The following is a 19,456-nucleotide window of genomic DNA, read 5'->3' on the forward strand; positions in this document are numbered from 1 at the left end:
AATTTCTCTCAGTAATGTTTTGTGATTTTTGGTGTAGGTAACTTGTGCATCTTTAATTAGTTTTATTCTTAGATATTTGATGTCATTTGCTATTTTATATTAATATTTATTAGATAAGGTCTCGCTCTGTCATCCAGGCTGGAATGCAATGGAACGAACATACGTCACCGCACCCTCAATCTCCCAGGCCCAGGTGTTCCTCCCACCTCAGCCTCCTGAGTAGCTAGGACTGCAGGTGCATGCCACCATGCCCAGCTAATTTTTTTTTTTTTTTAAGAGGCCGAGTCTTGCCATGTTGCCCAGGCTGGTCTCGAACTCCCAGGCTCAGGCGATCCTCCCACGTTGGCTTCCCAAAGTGCTAGGATTACAGGAGTGAGCCACTATGCCCAGCCATCTTTTGCTATTTTAAATGGTATCTTTTGGTTTTTGGCTGGTTGCAGTGGCTCATGCCTATAATCCCAGCACTTTGGGAGGCCAACGTGGGAAGATTACTTGAGCCTGGGAGTTTGAGACCAGCCTGGGCAACGTGGCAAGACCTTGTCTCTTAAAAAAAAAAATTAGTTGAGTATGGTGGTGCACACCTGTGGTCCCAACTACATGGAAAGCTGAGGCAGGAGGATCACTTGAGTCTAGGAGGTTAAGGCTGCAGTGAGCTATGTTTGTCCCACTGCACTGCAGCCTGGGTGACAGAGCGAGACCCTGTCTCTAAAATAAAAATAAAATAAATGGTATCTTAAAAAATTTTTTTTATTCAATTGTTTTGGTACATGAAAATACAATTGATTTTTCTAGTTTGACCTTATACTCAGTAATTTTACTAAAAAATTTCTTATTAATTTTTAATGGTTTATCTGTGGATTGTTTGGGGCATGCATTGTGTACCCAACATCAACTAAAAATAATGATTGTTGTATTTCTTCCTTTCCAATTCACACTTTCCGTTTCTTTAACTGCTTTGTTGCTGGCTAGAATGTCCTATACAATGCTGAGTATAAGCATTAATAGCTGTCATCTTTGTCTCCCAATTTTAGGGCTAAAGCTTCAATATTTCATCAAGCTTCCTTTTATGGTATTTTCTTTATCATATAAGGAACTTTTCATTCTAGTTCCCTAAGCGTTTTTATTATAAATTAGTGTTACTTTCATCAATCAAATGCTTTTTACTTCATCAGTTGATATAATAAAATGATTTTTCTCCTTTTTATGTTATGTGGTAGATTATTTTTACTTTCCTTTTTTTTTTTTTTTTTTTTTGAGTCAGAATCTCACTTCGTTGCCCAGGCTGGAGTGCAATGGCATGATCTTGGCTCCCTGCAACCTTTGCCTCCCAGGGTCAAGTGATTCACCTGCCTCAGCCTCCTGAGTAGCTGGGATCACAGGTGTCCACCATCATGCCCACCTAATTTTTTGTATTTTTAGTAGAAACGAGGTTTCACTATGTTGCCCAGGCTGGTCTCGAACTCCTGAGCCAGTGATCCGCCTGCCTCAGCCTCCCAAAGTGCTGGAATTACAGGCATGAGACACTGTGCCCAGCCTTTACTTTCAGTTTTTAAACCACCTAAGAATTTTTGGAGGAAGCTCAGATTGGTCGTAATATGCTTTTCTTTTTATGTCATTTTAGGATTTTTACAACTATCTGCATAAGAGGAATAGGCCTATAATTTACCTTTTTTGTAATGTTGTGGTCAGGTTTTAGTATCAAGTTTATGCTGGTTTCATAAAATAAATTGAGAAGGATTCCTCCTTTTTCTCTTCTCTGGAAGAGTTTGTTAAAGATAGTCTCATAAAAAATTAAGAAGGATTCCTTCTTTTTCTGTTCTCTCGAAGAGTTTGTTAAAGATTGCTGTCATTTCTTTGTTCCTGTTTGGAAGAATTTACCTATGAAGCCATATCTGGTCCTAGAGATCTCTCTGGAAGATTCTTTACTTAAAGATTCAATGTCTTTATTAGATAAGGGACTTTTAAAATGTTCTAGTTCTTGTTTCAGTTTTGGTAAATTGTGTTTCTTCTTTCTTTCTTTCTTTCCTCTTTTTTTTTTTTTTTAAGAAAGAGTCTTATAGCTTCTCAGGCTGGAGTGCAGTAACACCATCATGGCTCACTGTAGCCTTGACCTCTCAGGCCCAAAGGATTCTCTCACTTGGCCTCCTGAGTAGCTGGGACCATCAGCACATGCTACCATACCCAGCTAATTTTTTTAATTTTTTTGTGGAGACGAGGTCTCAATGTGTTGTCCAGGCTGGTCTTGAACTCCCGGGCTCAAGCAGTCTTCCCACCTTGGCCTCTGAAAGTGCTGGGATTATAGGTGTGAGTCATCACACCTGGCCTAGTTGTGTTTTTCTACAAAATGTGCAGTTTTTTAATCTAAATTTCCAAAAATATTTACATGAAGTTAGGTATCCTTTTAATATCTGTAAGAACTATAGCAGGGTCCACCTTTACATTCCTGAAGTCGGTAAGTTGTACCCTTTTTGTTTTGAACAGCTAGAGATATATTGATTTTATTAATCTTTTCTTTTTTAAATTATAAATTGACGGCCAGGCACGGTGGCTCGTGCCTGTAATTCCAGCACTTTGGGAGGCCGAGGTGGGTGGATCACCCGAGGTTGGGAGTTCAAGACCAGCCTGACCAATATGGAGAAACCCTGTCTCTACCGAAAAAAAAAAAAAACAACGAAATTAGCCAGTTGTGGTGGTATATGCCTATAATCCCAGCTACTTGGTAGGCTGAGGTGGGAGAATTGTTTGAACTCGGGAGGCAGAGGTTACAGTGAGCCGAGATTGCACCATTGCACTCCAGCCTGGGCAACAAGAGCAAAAACTCCATCTCAAATAAATAAATAAATAAATAAATAGACAATTTACTATTTATTTAATAAAGCTTTTATAAAACTCAATATGCCTGTAATCTCAGTGCATAGAAACTGAATGGACAAATTTTTTTTGTAGTTCTGTTTTTATTTTTTTATTTTATTTTATTTTGTTTTATTTTTGCCCCCTCCCCCAAGTTCTGTTATTAAATGTCTTCTTTTTCTCTTTGTGCTATCTTCTCAGTATAAAAACTGGAAACATGCTGGGCGCGGTGGCTCAAGCCTGTAATCCCAGCACTTTGGGAGGCCGAGGCGGGTGGATCACGAGGTCAAGAGATCGAGACCAACCTGGTCAACATGGTGAAACCCCGTCTCTACTAAAAATACAAAAAATTAGCTGGGCATGGTGGCACGTGCCTGTAATCCCAGCTACTCAGGAGGCTGAGTGAGGTAGGAGAATTGCCTGAACCCAGGAGGCGGAGGTTGCGGTGAGCCGAGATCGCGCCATTGCACTCCAGCCTGGGTAACAAGAGCGAAACTCTGTCTCAAAAAAAAAACAAAAAAAAAACACTGGAAACATGTCTGTGGAACTATTTTTCTCTCCTTTTTTTAGACACTTCTCTATGCTCCTTAAGAGATACTTTTTTCCCATTGAGTCACCCCTCTTTTTTCAAAAAATTAATATAGCTCTGTAAGCTAGAGATGATGTATCAGGGAAACTTTTACAAGAATTGCTTTGTAAGGGGCCTCATTTTAATGATAAAAATGAGCATTCCCTTTCTCTTCTGTTGTGTCTGGTGCTCAGAGCATCTGCTTCACCAGCTGGAGTACAAAACTGGTTCAGTTTTTGTACTGATTCAGATCCCAGTTTTATGATAGAATAGTAAGTCTCAGGGGTAGCTAATAATGATGACAAGGATTTTTCAGCTTATATTTTTCTTGCATTTTTTGCTTTTCAAACCATTTCCATGTATTTCTATTTAATATGAGCTACTTAGTGAATAAGAAAAAGCATTTAGAAATTACTGTTTTACTCATGAGGAAACTGGAACACAAAAGAAAGGGCCATACAACCAGGTAGTTCATCCATTCGGTGAGTAGTGATTGCAGTGATTCTTGCCAGAGGTGTACATCCTTATCGCCTTTGGTGCTTTAAAACAAAGCACATGCCCAAGCCTCACTCTTAGATAGCTCATCTGACTAGAGTAGGCCTGATCATCATCATCTTGTTTTTCAAGATCCGCAAATGATTCATGTGGTCATCCGATAAAAGAACCACCCTACTGCATACTAACAGAGATTGTGCTAGTAGATAACAGCTGGAAGTAGAAATTGTTTGCCTTTACTTAGTCTGATGGTTGGAGTTTTATTATTGTTTTGGTTTGGGTTTTTTTTTTTTTTTTTTTTTTTTGGGGGGGGATGGAGTCAAGCTCTGTCGCCCAGGCTGGAGTGCAATAGCATGATCTTGGCTCACTGCATCCTCAACCTCCCAGGTTCAAGCGATTCTCTTGCCTCAGCCTCCTGAGTAGCTGGGATTACAGGCACGCACCACCACACCTGGCTAAGTTTTGTGTATTTAGTAGAGACGGGGTTTCACCATGTTGGTCAGTCTGGTCTCGAACTCCTGACCTCGTGATCTGCCCACCTTGGCCTCCCAAAGTGCTGGGATTACAGGTGTGAGCCACTGTGCCTGGCTGAATTTTATTCTTTACTGCTCTGGCATGTAACTATCTAAGTTTCTGTTGTCAGCCAAGAACAATATAGCATTGAAGTTAGTGGGTCACCGTCAGCATTTTCTTTGTGTAGACCTTCAGAAATAGGAGACACTGGAGTTTTAAAATTATGTGTTCTTTATATATGCACCAAAATCTTATATATGTTAGTAACTGAATTAATAAAACTGAAGACCCGCACACCTTAAAAAGCAGTCACTACCCTCAACATTGTGAATATACTAAAAAGCATTGAATTATATACATTAAATGAGTGAACTGTATGGCATGTGAATTATATCTCAAAAAAGCTGTTAAAAAAAAAGCCATGATTACTACCATGATATATATTTTTTGTGATCCACAGTTTACAGTCTCCTTGTTGAGAAAATGAAAGTTTCTCTCTCCAGGGCTCCCAAGTGGTATCTTTCACTTGCTTGCATATCCATGTGCATATAATTAATTTTTTCCCAGCATACTCTTGAAATAATATTAACCCACAACAGAAGAAATACAAGGACTTAGGTATGCCATTAGAAGTTATTAATATTTAAGCTTCATAAAGTATTTTTATAACCATTGAATATCCCTTTTCCAACTATTTTGTAGAGTTAATGTCTTTCATATTTTACAAATGATTACACTGAAGTTTGTAAGATTAAGCACCATGCCTTGGGTCACAAGTGACTGAAATGAATGTGTACCTAAGACTTGTGATTTGGCTTTTGCCTCTGTTCCATGCAGCCTTTCACAGTCAGGGCTTTTTATTGTAATGCTATTATTTTTCCAATCTCTGAGCTCTGTTTCTGTCAGTTTCCACACTAATACCTTCTTTTCCACATACAGTACAGATTGCCAAGGCTAGGAATGCTGAAGGCATAAATCATTTGGCTCTGCAATTAAAACCAAAGACAAGTGGCAAAATAACACATGGTGAAAGCATGGGCTATGTTTCTATGATGCCAGGCATAGTTGAATTAATTCTTTGAGAGGAGGTGTGAATATACATGTATAATGATACTTTAACACAACTGTGAGCAAAATATTTTGTCACATTCCCCTGTGTTGTCAGGTTTAGTCTGCCATCTGCCATTCTTGCAGTGACTGCTTAAGCACCCATTAGTAGTAGCTCTGTGCTAATCCAGAGTTATTACTACTAACCTAGTAGTGACAATCTGTGCAAGAGGCCACAGATTTTTCATGGAAAGATAAATGGGATTCTTGAATTTCTGCTGTTTTTCCTATATATCCTCTAAGGAATTATTTATTTCACTGGAAATCACAACAGGGTAATGAGCATTTCTTTCTTTCTTTCTTTCTTTCTTTCTTTCTTTCTTTCTTTCTTTCTTTCTTTCTTTCTTTCTTTCTTTCTCTTTCTTTCTTTCTTTCTTTCCTTCTTTCTTTCTTTCTTTCTTTCTTTCTTTCTTTCTTTCTTTTTTGAGATGGAATCTGGCTCTGTCATCCAGGCTGGAGGGCAGTGGCATGATCTCGACTCGCTGCAACCTCTGCCTCCCGGGTTCAGGTGACTCTCTTGCCTCAGCCTTCCGATAGCTGGGACTACAGGTGCCCGCCATCACACCTGGCTAATTTTTATATTTTTAGTAAAAGATGAGTTTTCGCCACATTGATAGGCTGGTCTCAAACTCCCGACCTCAGGTGATCAACACACCTCAGCTTCCCAAAGTACTGGGATTACAGGTGTAAGCCAGCGCGCCCAGCCAAGATTTCTTTGTTAATACTGTGGTATGAAGTAGTTGCAAATCTTACGTTTTTATCTGTTCAGATTTGTGGAATTCCTGTAACCGACCCTTACAGTTTATAAATCTAAAAATTTCAGGATGAATTATGTTCAGTTATAATCAGTTTAAGAATGCAGGAAAGCATATAATAAAAATTATTGATTTCCATGCAAATTGATTAAAAGTCTGAGTACAAAAGAGGATAATGATATGTTATCAGAAATACCAAATCACGTAGGAAAATACTTTCATTCCTAGATACTGTCAGGCAAGTGAACTTTTATTACAAAGTGTAAATGTTTTGTATCCCTGAAAGAATGAACATAAAAAGCATAAAAAGTATGAGTGATTGTATTGAAGTAAGCTGTCTAAAACTTAGATACAAAGTATCGTAAAACAACAATTAGCTCTTTGAAAAGATTGAGCTTTTATCATAAGCCTATGTAGTTTATTCTTTCTAAAACAGTCTATACGGCTTTTCTCCTAACTTAAGGTTTCTCAACCTCAGTAACTTTAGCCTCTATGCACTAGATGCCAGTACCTCCTTTCTCCCCCCTCCTCAGTTGCAGCAACCAAAAATGTCTCCAGACATTGCCAAATATTCTCTGGGGACAATTTACCCCAGTTGAGAACTACTGCCCTAAATATAGTAGAGAATAAGAGCTGTAATACAAATTGGTAAGACTGACAGATAGTAGGACAGAACTCAAAAGATATTTTTGTTTAGGTTTGAGGACTGACAGTCAAAAGATTTTATTTTGATCAAATGATTTACTATTAAAAAGGATAGCATCTGGTTCAAAGATTCGTCCTTACAAGCATCAGAAAGTAGTCCTGTCTTACCAGAAGAGCTATTTATCAAGTTATTTTGTAATGATTCCAAGGAGGCTTACAGAAGAAATCAGGCTTAATTCTTTTTTCCTACAATATATTTTTAGGTTTCTAAACCTAAAAATGAACAGATCTTTATTTTTAAAAGGCCTCATGGAAGAAAACAGATTTAGTTAACCCTTTTTTTCTCCCACCATAGACAACATTGTAGGCTTTTGAAACTAAAATTACAAGATAAATGGATTTTCTATTTATTTTCTTTGATCTTGTCTCCCCTGAATTCTGCATCCATGGAATGTGATCATTAACACATTTTAGCCTTTCTACTGAGGTTACATTTAACTTTCTTGTTTTTATCAGTTCCTTGGCAGAGCACTAATGATTTATTTTTTACTCTCTATATGATAGCCCACGAAATGTTGTAACATTCGTATGTATTCTGAGTTCACAATTATTTTGCCTGGTGAGTTTGAAATAATACAGTAGCTCTGGCCTTTACATTTTCTTCCCTTTTCCCTTTCTCACACAGCAGCAGCTGTCGATTCGGCAGATCGAAGTCCTCGGCCCACTTCTGCACCCGCCATTGCTGAGAGTCAGGTCGCAGAAGGCGGCATCCCAGGTGCCTCTGCTAAAAAAACAGGGGTACCTAAAGCACAGAAGGAAATAGTGAAAGCTGAAGTGAAAAAGGAAGAAGAGCCACCTGAGCAAGCTGAGCCAGAGCCCACAGAAGCATGGAAGGTATGTCATCAGTCCGAATACCTGGCTAACTCACTTTGTGGTTTAGAGGCCTTAACTTTTGGACCAGGAAGGCTTTCAAAGCAATTGCTTATTCTTGTAGACTCCTAATAAAGTTATTCCTCATTCTTTCTAAATGAAGATGTCTCCCATGAACCTGTAAAATACTTTCATAGAGTGTGTCAGTAAGACTGTAAGCTATCTCAGAAGTTACAAGGTGACCCACACCTTGACCCAACTTAGTATTTTTTAAAATGAACTTATAAAACACACCAGTATGATTGATCCTCTGCTTTTTAAAATAATTTTTACTCATCTAGAGGGAATCTCCACATTGCTTTTTAAGACTAAGCTCTGCTATTGTGATTAAAATATAATTTTATTTTCTAAGATGGATGTATGCACATTTCTAAAGAACAGGTATTACTTAAAGCACATTTATGTGGTTGCTCAAATCTTAAGTAGCCTTACAAAAAGGAGAAGATCCATTATGTAGAAGAGGTTATACTGCTGAGTTGCATATGATTCTGAGTTAATTGTACCCACAGTTACTGTACTGTGTTGAAAAATCACCAATTTAATTAACAGATTTCCCAGACAGTGACTACACTGACCTTTTATATGTTAAGCTTTTTAAACACATTTAAGCAGTGATAGAGTCGAGGTGCTAGCTCAGATTTATTGAAATAAATATAGGTCTTACTGTTGGCAACAGGAATTATGAGAAGAAATCTACATAAGAATTACATTTTTGTATGCCTGTTAAGAAATTTTTTTTAAATTTAAAACTGTATAAGATCTTAGCAAGTGTCCTCTCTTTGGCAGATGTATTAATCCTGTTATTTTGGAGCCAGATTAATATCTAGTTTATCTCTAGAGCAGTAGACAATCTAACTCTGTTTTGATACAAAAAAAAAAAAAAACTGTCAGGCCAGGTGTAATTCTAGCACTTTGAGAGAGTGAGGCAGGTGGATCACTTGAGCCCAGGAATTCAAGACCAGCTTTGGCAAAATAGCAAAACCCCATGTCTACAAAAAATGCAATAATTAGCTGGGTATGGTGATATGCATCTGTAGTCCCAGCTCCTTGGGAGACTGAGACAGAAGGATAACTTGAACCTGAGAGGTTGAGTAGCCTTCAGTGAGCTAAGATTGCACCACTGCACTTTAGCCTGGGTGACAAAATGAGACCCTGCCTCAAATGGTAAAACCCCGTCTCTACTAAAAATATAAAAATTAGCTGGGCGTGGTGGCAGGTGCATGTAATCCCAGCTACTGGGGTGGTTGAGGCAGAAGAATTGCTCAAACCAAGGAGGCAGAGGTTGCAGTGAGCCAAGATTGCACCACTGTACTCCAGCCTGAGTGACAGAGCAAGCCTCTGGCTCAAAAAAGTAATAATAAATAAACAAACTGCTAAATATGACATACAGTTTTACTGTCCATTTGGCACTACCTTGAGTCCAGAGAGAAAAACCAATTGAGTGAGTGGTACATGTTTGCATTTTTATACCTAGCCAGATATTTATGACATTGGTCATCAGGTTCAGTGTCAACAATGCCTTTTTAATGTTAGATTACCTCCTCAGTTTTTAATGTTAGAATATCTCACCAGGACCTGTGACTATCCCTCCATTTGCTATACTAACTAAAAAGTGTTGGATTGGCCGGGCGCGGTGGCTCAAGCCTGTAATCCCAGCACTTTGAGAGGCCAAGGCGGGTGGATTACGAGGTCAAGAGATCGAGACCATCCTGGTCAACATAGTGAAACCCCGTCTCTACTAAAAATACAAAAATTAGCTGGGCATGGTGGCGCGTGCCTGTAATCCCAGCTACTCGGGAGGCTGAGGCAGGAGAATTGCCTGAACCCAGGAGGTGGAGGTTGTAGTGAGCCGAGATCGTGTCATTGCACTCCAGCCTGGGAAACGAGCGAAACTGCGTCTCAAAAAAAAAAAAAAAGTGTCGGATTGGATTACTGGAATGGTCAGGGGAATCTTCCTAGTGCCTACGATTCCTCTGGCTTCTGCTAACTTACTTGTTCTCCTTTTTCCGTGTAACATAGACATAAATATCTTCAACAGTAGACTCCCTTTGCTCTTGGGAACTTAGCAGAGTGAAGAGATCACTACCTGGTATATGCTTTCCATTTTAAGTGCCAGATAGGGGGTCTTGTTGCCAATTAATTCTACACAGATATATGTTTTGAGATACTTGTATTGAAATGAGACTGAATGACACCTCTGATAACCTATTACTGTAATAATAGTGGCAGAATTAAGGGTGACTCTGAGCAGTTAGAAAATAACTATAGTGGCCAGGCATGGTGGCTCACACCAATCCCAGCAATTTGGGAGGCCAAGACGGGTGGATCATCTGAGGTCAGAAGTTCGAGACCAGCCTGTGTCTCGACAACATGGCAAAACACTGTCTTACTAAAAATGCAAAAATTAGCTTGGCCTGGTACCAGACACCTGTAATCCCAGCTACTCAGGAGGCTCAGGCAGAGAATCATTTGAACCTGGGAGGTGGAGGTTGCAGTGAGCCAAGATTACATCACTGCACTCCAGTCTGGGTGACAGAGCGAGACTCTGTCTCAAAAAGGGGGGAAAAAAAAACTGACATTTACATGAAGCCATCTTTATTATATAAAGCAATAACAGTGATAAAGTAGCCTTGTATCTGTGTAAATTTCATTATCTGACATTAGTTTGGTGCCAGATAGAGATAGCTTTTTGTTGTCACTTTAACGAGATCTATTCTGAAAGTACTGTGGTAGGTACTATCTCCCCCATGTATATTGTTATCTCACTTAATGTTCTATGTAGGGTCATAGACAGAACTACTATTGCTACTTGGCCTCAATTCTTTTTTTTTTTTTTTTTGAGATGGAGTTTCGCTCTTGTTACCCAGGCTGGAGTGCAATGGCGCGATCTCGGCTCACCGCAACCTCCGCCTCCTGGGCTCAGGCAATTCTCCTGCCTCAGCCTCCTGAGTAGCTGGGATTACAGGCACGTGCCACCATGCCCAGCTAATTTTTTGTATCTTTAGTAGAGACGGGGTTTCACCATGTTGACCAGGATGGTCTCGATCTCTCGACCTCGTGATCCACCCGCCTCAGCCTCCCAAAGTGCTGGGATTACAGGCTTGAGCCACCGCGCCCGGCTGGCCTCAATTCTTAAACTGAAGTAGAGGCTCTCAGTTTTCTGCTATTGGATTGATAAGGATCTGAAGCAAAAAGAAGTAATTACTCATTTGAAGAAGGAATTTAAGCTTTGTAAAATAATTTAACACTACCACTTGCTAAATGTACAATTCTAGAAAGACATTATCTCCATTTTATCCATAAGAAATTTAAGGTCTGGGGTAGAAAAACATGTTAATGACCACACAGCAAGTATGCTGGGACTCAGTGTAGAAATGACCCAAAATCATTAATTACCCCTGATAATTAAAGTGTGGTAGCAGGATGTGCTTAATACTTGATTTTGTCACAAAGTTTGGTGATCTGTTAGGTTTTTTAGACTCAATTTAGAGAAAATAGCACAATGACATTGTACTCCAAAGTAATGCTGCTTAGTGTGATTAAAAAGAATATCAACACCAGAGATTGATCAGGTTCTGTAAAGAACTTAGTGACACAAAGTGATTTAGCCCTTAGTAAAAACAATCAATTTTTTAATTTAAAATATCCAATGCTTTGGGCATTGCTCACTCTAATATGCTCCCTCTTAATAGTATGGTTTCTTAAAATTAATTACTCCAGGCCAGGCGCAGTGGCTCAAGCCTGTAATCCCAGCACTTTGGGAGGCCGAGGCGGGTGGATCACGAGGTCAAGAGATCGAGACCATCCTGGTCAACATGGTGAAACCCCGTCTCTACTAAAAATACAAAAAATTAGGTGGGCATGGTGGCGCGTGCCTGTAATCCCAGCTACTCGGGAGGCTGAGGCAGGAGAATTGCCTGAACCCAGGAGGCAGAGGTTGCGGTGAGCCGAGATCGTGCCATTGCACTCCAGCCTGGGTAACAAGAGCGAAACTCTGTCTAGGGAAAAAAAAAAAAAAAATTAATTACTCCATTTTCTACATATAAAATGACATTACTAAAGGTATTTCAAAGCAAGGCAGGAGACCTTAGCTATTCTCTTTCTATTATTATTAAGGATGAATCTTGCTCTTCTACCAAACACATAGGTTCCAACTCCCTAGAAGAGATTGCAATATGTTGAATGTTGCCGCTGAATCCTGCATGTGCTTGTTTATAAACCAGTCCTGGGAGTAATTGCATGTGTTAGTTACAATTTAAATTGGGTTTATGGTAATGTTTTGTTGTGTAATAAACTGAAGAATGAAGTACCTCCTTAAGTATATTGATTAACTAACAAAATCCTTTGTGTTTACCAGTTTGGTGTCATATGTGGTTTATTACATGTGTGCTTTAACTGTAAAGATTTTCTTTTTCTTCCTATCATATATGTCATACATTGAAAACTTCATGTGTAAATTTGCTAATTAATTGTTATTTAAAGTACTTCCGGATCTTTTTTTTTTTGAAACGGAGTCTTGGTGTTACCCAGGCTGGAGTTTAGTAGCACAATCTCAGCTCACTGCAATCTCCACCTCCCGGGTTCATGTGGTTCTCCTGCCTGAGCCTCCTGAGTATCTGGGATTACAGGCGTGTGCCGCCATGCCCAGCTAATTTTTGTATTTTTAGTAGAGACGGAGTTTCACTATGTTGGTCAGGCTGGTCTCAAACTCCTGACCTTGTGATCTGCCCGCCTTGGCCTCCCAGAATGCTGGGATTACAGGTGTGAGCCACCATGCCCAGCCCAAATCATTTTTCAAAGGCAAAACACAAACATGTCTATTGCATTAAATAGGCCTAAATTATTCTTTTTAGTGGGTACTGTTTTTAAATATAAAAATGTATTTTCTTCAACAATAGAATGCTTACCTTAATTTTCTTTTTTGATAATTTGGATATCCATATTACCTTTTTTGCCCTTGAAAATGTGATGGTAAACACAGATGACTTTTGGGAGTAATAGCCTTCCCTGTAGCACCCTCCACAAGACTGCATCATGATGATTACATGTCAGCATATTTCACAACTAGCTTAAAGATGCAGCTTATTTGGAAACAACACTATTCATAGAAACCTACTAACCTAAAATTTTTTTACTACTTTATTTCTTAAATGTAGGTGGAAAAATCCCACATCGAGGTGACAGTACCCACCTCAAATGGTGACCAAACACAGGTTTGTGCCAGCAGGCCACTTATTCCTTTTTCCCTCCACTGCCTCAGTTTTTTCCTTCTCCCTTACTCCCTTCTCCTTAAAAAAAAAAAAAATTATAAAATGAAGGTTCAAACAAACTTCAATGAGCAACATTTTTATCATTTTTCTGTCTTTTTAAAATTATGGCAAAACAGAAGCTTGCAGAAAAAACTGAAGATCTGATAAGAATGAGGAAGGTTAGCCATTTTTCTCTTTCATAAAACTACATTGCCATTTCACCCATGCCGACTTACAATGCATTAAAAAGACAGTGATCCATTCTTTTCATTGATTTCTTTTAATCAGGAGTCAATACTTTCAAATAATGGATTTGGGCCAGGCACATTGGCTCACGCCTATAATCCCAGCACTTTGGGAGGCCAAGGCAGGAAGAGCACTTGAGGTCAGGAGTTTGAGGCTGGCCTGGACAACATGGCGAAACCCCTTCTCTACTAAAAATACAAAAATTAGCCAGGTGTGTTGGTGCACAACTTTAATCTCAGCTACTTGGGAGGCTGAGATATGAGAATCGCTTGAACCCAGGAGGTAGAGGTTGCAGTGAGCTGAGATTGAGCCACTGTGCTCCAGCCTGAGTAAGAGGAAGACCCTGTCTCAAAAAAGAAAGAAACCCCAAAACAAATAACAGATATGTATATACACATATATTTGCATACACTGAAGAAGGCATAATCCTGTACTGTATATTGAAAAGTTTCATTAAACTTTTCAGTAGCAAAATATCTTTTTAAGCAAAATGAAATAATTAGTGAGAGTCAAACCTATCTTTTATATTTAACATTTATAAGAACTATTTCACAATGACATCATATTCTTGGAATCATTGATAATATTTTATACACATTTATCATAAAATGAAAATCATCATAGCTGGGATTACAGATGGCTCATACCTGTAATCCCAGCACTTTGGGAGGTCAAGGCAAGAGGATCCCTTGAGCCCAGGAGTTCAAGACCAGCCTGGGCAAGAGATAGGGAGGCCCCGTCTCTTCCAAAAATAAAAATAAATTAACCGGGCATGGTGATGTGCTCCTGTGGTCCCAGCTACTTGGGAGGCTGAGGCAGGAGGATCACTTGAGTCCAGGAGGTTGAGGCTGCAGTGAGCCACTACTGCACCACTACATTCCAGCGTAGGTGACAGAGTAAGACCCTGTCTCCAAAAAAACACCCACTTTAGCAGCAACTACCAGTTTATAACTATGGGTTTGACTTCTCTGTGTCTCATTCTTTTCATCTATAGAGTGGGATGAATCAGTTTAAATCAGTTAACTAAATATATTTATTGGCTGATCATATATAAAATGATCATCTTTCTTATAAAAGGTATTAGAGATCTAGATACTGCAGTGTTGCTAAGTATGAAATATATCCCAAAAGCTAAATAATGTTTTTAAAGCATTTCTTCACTCCATGGTACATAGAATTTCAGCATTTTTTTAAGTCATATGTTTTAAGGTAACCCTCAAACAGTTTAATTTCAAAAATGAACATAAAACGGCTTGTTACATAAGAAGCCAATGAAGCCAGGAGCACTGTCTATTTAAATAACATCATCACATTTTTTCATCATTCATGAACAAGGTCATCATTTTCTCATGGTAATCATGTCCTCTGTGTGTCCTTGTGATTCTCTGACCACTTCATGTTGGCATATGCTGTGCTATGGACGTTTAATTTGAAATATTTTTTGGTTTGCCAGTTTTCAGTTTTTTCCCGCAAGAACAACATTTTAATTTGTTATGCTTTTCTGTTTTCCCCCCTTTCATTTTCACAGAAAAAAAGAGAAAGACTAGATGGTGAAAACATTTATATCAGACATAGCAATTTAATGTTGGAGGTTTGTATGAACTTGAAGCTTATTTCAGTTGGTTGCCTGGAACCTTCTGCATTCTTTGCTGATCCCCTTTTCTTCATTCTGTGCTGCATTTGGTTTTGCATGCCATTGCATGAAGGAACTTTAGGTTTAAAATGCTTTTGCATGTTGGTGAACATGAAGATATGCAAACATCTCGCCTTCTGATTCTTTTTAGTTTCCATCTATCATACTTAACCTGGTAAAATATATGATTGGGACTACCTCTGTCTCTCATGGTTCCATTATTTTACGCACCTTTAGAAAATTCTACATCATTGCTAAAAGTTCCTTTAATTTTTCAAGAGTATAAGCTTGCATCTGTCCCAAATGCAAATTTGCACTATTCTTTCATTTTCTGAACTAAGATAGTGTGAAAAAGTAGGGAATTTGGAATGGACTTAAAATATTGGAGATAGTAGAAAAATGACAGAAGAAAAAAAAATGACAGAAGAACTGTGGGGGGAAAAAAGCAAAATATAATAAGAAGGAAAGAGGGAAGCCTAGCATTTACTGAGTAGTTACTATAAGATAGTTTAATCATAAAAACAGGCCTGTGAGTAGGAGATTGTTTTAAAGATGAGAAAATCGGGCTGGGAACGGTGGCTAATGCCTGTAATCCCAGCACTTTGGGAGGCCGAGATGGGTGGATCACTTGAGGTCAGGAGTTCAAGACCAGCCTGGCCAACATGGCGAAACTCCATCTCTTAAAAAAAAAAAAAAAAAGAGAAAATTGAAGCTCAAAGAAATTAAGTAATTTCCCTATGGTCACAGAACTGGTAAAGCCAAGATGTGAGTTAGGATCTATCCAACTCTATTAAACTACACTATTTTCCACTCAGAAATAGCAACATGCTGTCTACTATAGGAGTTTTAATATTGTTTTCTGACATGGCAGCTCAGCCTCCCAGGCTCCTCTCAATCTCCTGAGTAGCTGGGACTACGGGTGCATGCCACAATGCCCAGCTAATTTTTACATTTTTGGTAGAGACAGGATCTCAATTTGTTGCCCAGGCTGGTCTTGAACTCCTGGACTCAAGTGATCCTGCTGCTTCGGCCTCCCAAAGTGCTGGGATTACAGGCTTGAGCCACTGGACCCAGCCTAAACTTTAAAAACCAGATCTCTGACTTAATATATAGCCTCTAATAATTATTTAAACCTCATCTTATTCTTTATCAATATCTGTGTTTTGAGTGCCTGTTATGTATCAAGTACTTTCAGAAAATTATGCCCAGCCTTTATTAAACATTTATTGCATGGTGGGTGCAATGCCAAGTGTTTCACATATATTTGTCTTGTTTAACATGAAGTTTTCCAAGGCTGGACTGTCAGATATTTCAAACTTAGCAACTAGATCTCTTTGTTTTCACCCATATCTTAAACTAGACCTGAGTAGTTCCATCTTCAGAGACTAGGAAGAATAGTGAATGTTGGTTGATTTCCTGTATTTGGCAGTGTAATATCTTGAAATTCTAAACATCCATATTTCTTGACTAGTTCATCTTCAGTACTTCCTCTTAACTGGAACCTGCAGTACCAATCATATATTTGTTGTTTGTTCCATGAGGTGTGTTATGGCTTCTGAGAGTCACAAAGTCCCTGCGTGTGATGTGTTTTTCCCTCAGCATTTCATTGACAGCCATGAGAGGGGATTTCTAAATAAGTGTGTTTGAAAATTAAAACTACTAACTGTCTTTTGAGAACATTTTATATTTAATGAAGTGTTTGGTTGCTGCTAAAATTATGAAATGATAGGCATCAAAAAGTGTCTAACCTGAACACAGCCAAAGTAATTTGACCATCATTCTTTAGTTATTATAAAATTTTTTCCCCTTCTAAAGAAGTTCTCTCAAGTTATCTGTCACTCTAGCAGGTTTTTTTTTCCTAAGCATCCCACCTCCCCCTTCTCCTACCCCGCCCCCACTAATGCTTTGTTCTGGCACAAATAAGGTCGAGTTCATTTTTAGAGCTACCGCCTCCTCCTCCATCTCCCAGAGAGAACCTGTAGCAAGTTGTCTATGACAAATTCTATTTGGAACAGGTCCCTTTGAGATCTTAATTTTACTCTGTGCCCCCACAGGTTTCTAACAAAACCAGCTAAGAAGGATGGAGAAAGCTCCCTCAGAAGCTACTGGTTTTACCAGAACATTTATTTTCTCAGGTTCCAAGCCAATCCAAAGCTAGGCAAGAAGAGTAGCAAATCACAAGTTAAAAGGTTAACTCAGAGAGGTATTGTTTTACATAGCATCTCTTGCTTATTATTTTTTTTTTTTTTGCTCCATTCACACTTTTAACCCTCCCGAATGTATTAAGTTGTTCTTGGCCCAAACAGATTTAATTTCCAGTGAGGAGCTGGGTCACAAGGCCTTACATGCTGGGTGGCTCTGGTTGCTCAGTCCAACACTGAGTCTTTGAATGGGCTTGTTCATGCTTTTCTTTAGTTAGTAGACATTCTTTCTTTCAGCTAGAACAAAAGTGCAAACTGTTGTTTCCCCTACAGTGAAGTCCATATTCATAAATATACTCACATTTCATCCCAGCAAGCAAAACGCTCTTCTGGGGTAGCTACAGGATCACCCTTTTGGAGTTAGCTTTCTGTTTGATCTCAAAGGAGGTATACATGGTTCAGTCTTGCAAAAATAAAAAGAATAGACTAGTTAATGAATTTTCTGAATGAATATCTCCAGAATCAAAATCATCTCACTGATTATTCTTCTTACGTTGTTTTCCCTTTGACATTGCTTTTGGAAAAGTTTTATTTAGTTAAAATCTATATTACCCTCAGAAAAGAGCTTATAAACAAATTTTGATTTAAGTGAATTCTAATTTTTTTTTTTTTTTCTGAATCCCAACCACTAGACTACCAGGGAGAATTCTAATTTTTTACTCCAATACAGCTGTTTCCTACAGAGCTAAAAAAGAAAGATTAATCCCACAATTCACCTAGCATATTAGGAGATGTATTTAGCATTATGCTTTTCTTGGATACAGAGCTGCCTTGATGTATAATAAACAGAATTTTTTACAGTCATCAAGTGATAGGCTCCCACATGTTTTGATCTCAAGCATAGATCTTTTAAGATTTTTTGAAGTGTTGTTGGACAAAGAACATTTGAGTTTTTGTCTTCAAGTTATATTTACCAGACTATTTTTGGCCAAGTCCCCTTTTGAAAGTTGTTACATGCCTCCTTTTACGTAAACCTGAATATTATTTCTAGCTCATGCTTTATTAACCTAAACTTTGTTCATTTCTCCCTGGTATGTCCCTTTAATAGCTTGCCTGAACCTCAGGTTGCCCAGTATTCAAATTTGCTACACCTACAATGTACCCACAAAAATTAAAAAAAAAATTTTTTTAATCTGCTGGAGCAGTTGAATTATTTTAAATTGTCAAGGAGATATCTCAGGTATTTTGTGAACTCTTATTAACTCACTCCCAATCCTTTGAAGGTTATTGGAAGAAGTCCCTGTTTTGAATTGTACTAAGGAATGAAGTGAAGCTGTTAGAAGCTAGAAAGCCTAACACTTTTAGTTTATGTGCATATTATTGACAAAGAAAAAAGGCATTGTATTATGTACCTCTGAGTGATTTTTCAGAGATAGTAACAGTCTGCTTTGGAGTCTTTAGGAATTTCAGTAATATATTCTTATATCAAAAAAGGGCTATTCTTGTTCCTTAAAAAGCAAAAACAACCACCTAGTAATAGAGAAGTAAAACCATTTCTAGGTAGAAATAGAAGGGTACAGCATGTTTGCAACTCAACAAGACAAGATAGCCAATGGTGGAAGTCATATGTTTCACCATGCCTTCATTAAACAGTTTATCTATTGCTATCTCCATCCTGCTGAGCTGAGCCTAAAATAACTTATCAAGGTGAGTCTAATTGAGTAGTGGAATTACCTTCTTGGGATGAGGAGTTAGAGATCTGGTGCTGCGTCATAATGGGAAGAAGAATCATAAATTAATGCGTGAGCTCTTTATGGGTTATATAACTGCTAACAGCTATGGAGTTGTGATACTTCACAGCTTCCAAGAAAAGCACTTTATTTAAAGAAAAAAAAAAGGCAAGCAAATATACCATGTTGTATATTTATAATTTGAATGCAGTTTATGATTAGTAACATCTGTCCTGGATGTGGTGTGTTTTCTACCAGTGCCCAGTCTCTGATGGATTGCCCTTGGTGTATTTCTTGTCCTGGTTATGCATTGTTTTGCATCTTTGTCCTTTCAACTGTAGGATTTAGACAAGAGTCAAGAGGAGATCAAAAAACATCATGCCAGCATCAGTGAGCTAAAAAAGAACTTCATGGAGTCTGTACCAGAACCACGGCCTAGTGAATGGGATAAACGCTTATCCACTCACTCCCCCTTCCGAACTCTTAACATCAATGGACAAATCCCCACAGGAGAAGGAGTGAGTACTTTGTCTACGTGACCAATTGTGAAAATGGAGAGAATAAATGTTTTTATGTATTAATATTCTGTATCTG

General features: G+C 38.5%; 1 protein-coding gene across 30 annotated transcripts in view; it reads left to right on the forward strand.

The window, feature by feature from the left end:
* Positions 1 to 19,456, forward strand: part of EPB41 (erythrocyte membrane protein band 4.1) — a 237,568-nt gene that overhangs the window by 156,296 nt on the left and 61,816 nt on the right. For 15 of the 30 annotated variants that reach the window (XM_074380406.1, XM_074380399.1, XM_074380398.1 and 12 more), the window contains exons 12-16: positions 7,619 to 7,827; positions 13,020 to 13,076; positions 13,250 to 13,291; positions 14,887 to 14,949; positions 19,204 to 19,380. In XM_074380406.1, the coding sequence (XP_074236507.1) occupies positions 7,619 to 7,827; positions 13,020 to 13,076; positions 13,250 to 13,291; positions 14,887 to 14,949; positions 19,204 to 19,380 (548 nt within the window). The remainder of the gene's footprint in view (positions 1 to 7,618; positions 7,828 to 13,019; positions 13,077 to 13,249; positions 13,292 to 14,886; positions 14,950 to 19,203; positions 19,381 to 19,456) is intronic. The other 15 variants (XM_074380390.1, XM_074380408.1, XM_074380410.1 and 12 more) reach the window with 7 other exon arrangements.

Source organism: Saimiri boliviensis, chromosome 11 (genome assembly GCF_048565385.1).
Source record: "Saimiri boliviensis isolate mSaiBol1 chromosome 11, mSaiBol1.pri, whole genome shotgun sequence".
Lineage (NCBI taxonomy): Eukaryota > Metazoa > Chordata > Mammalia > Primates > Cebidae > Saimiri > Saimiri boliviensis.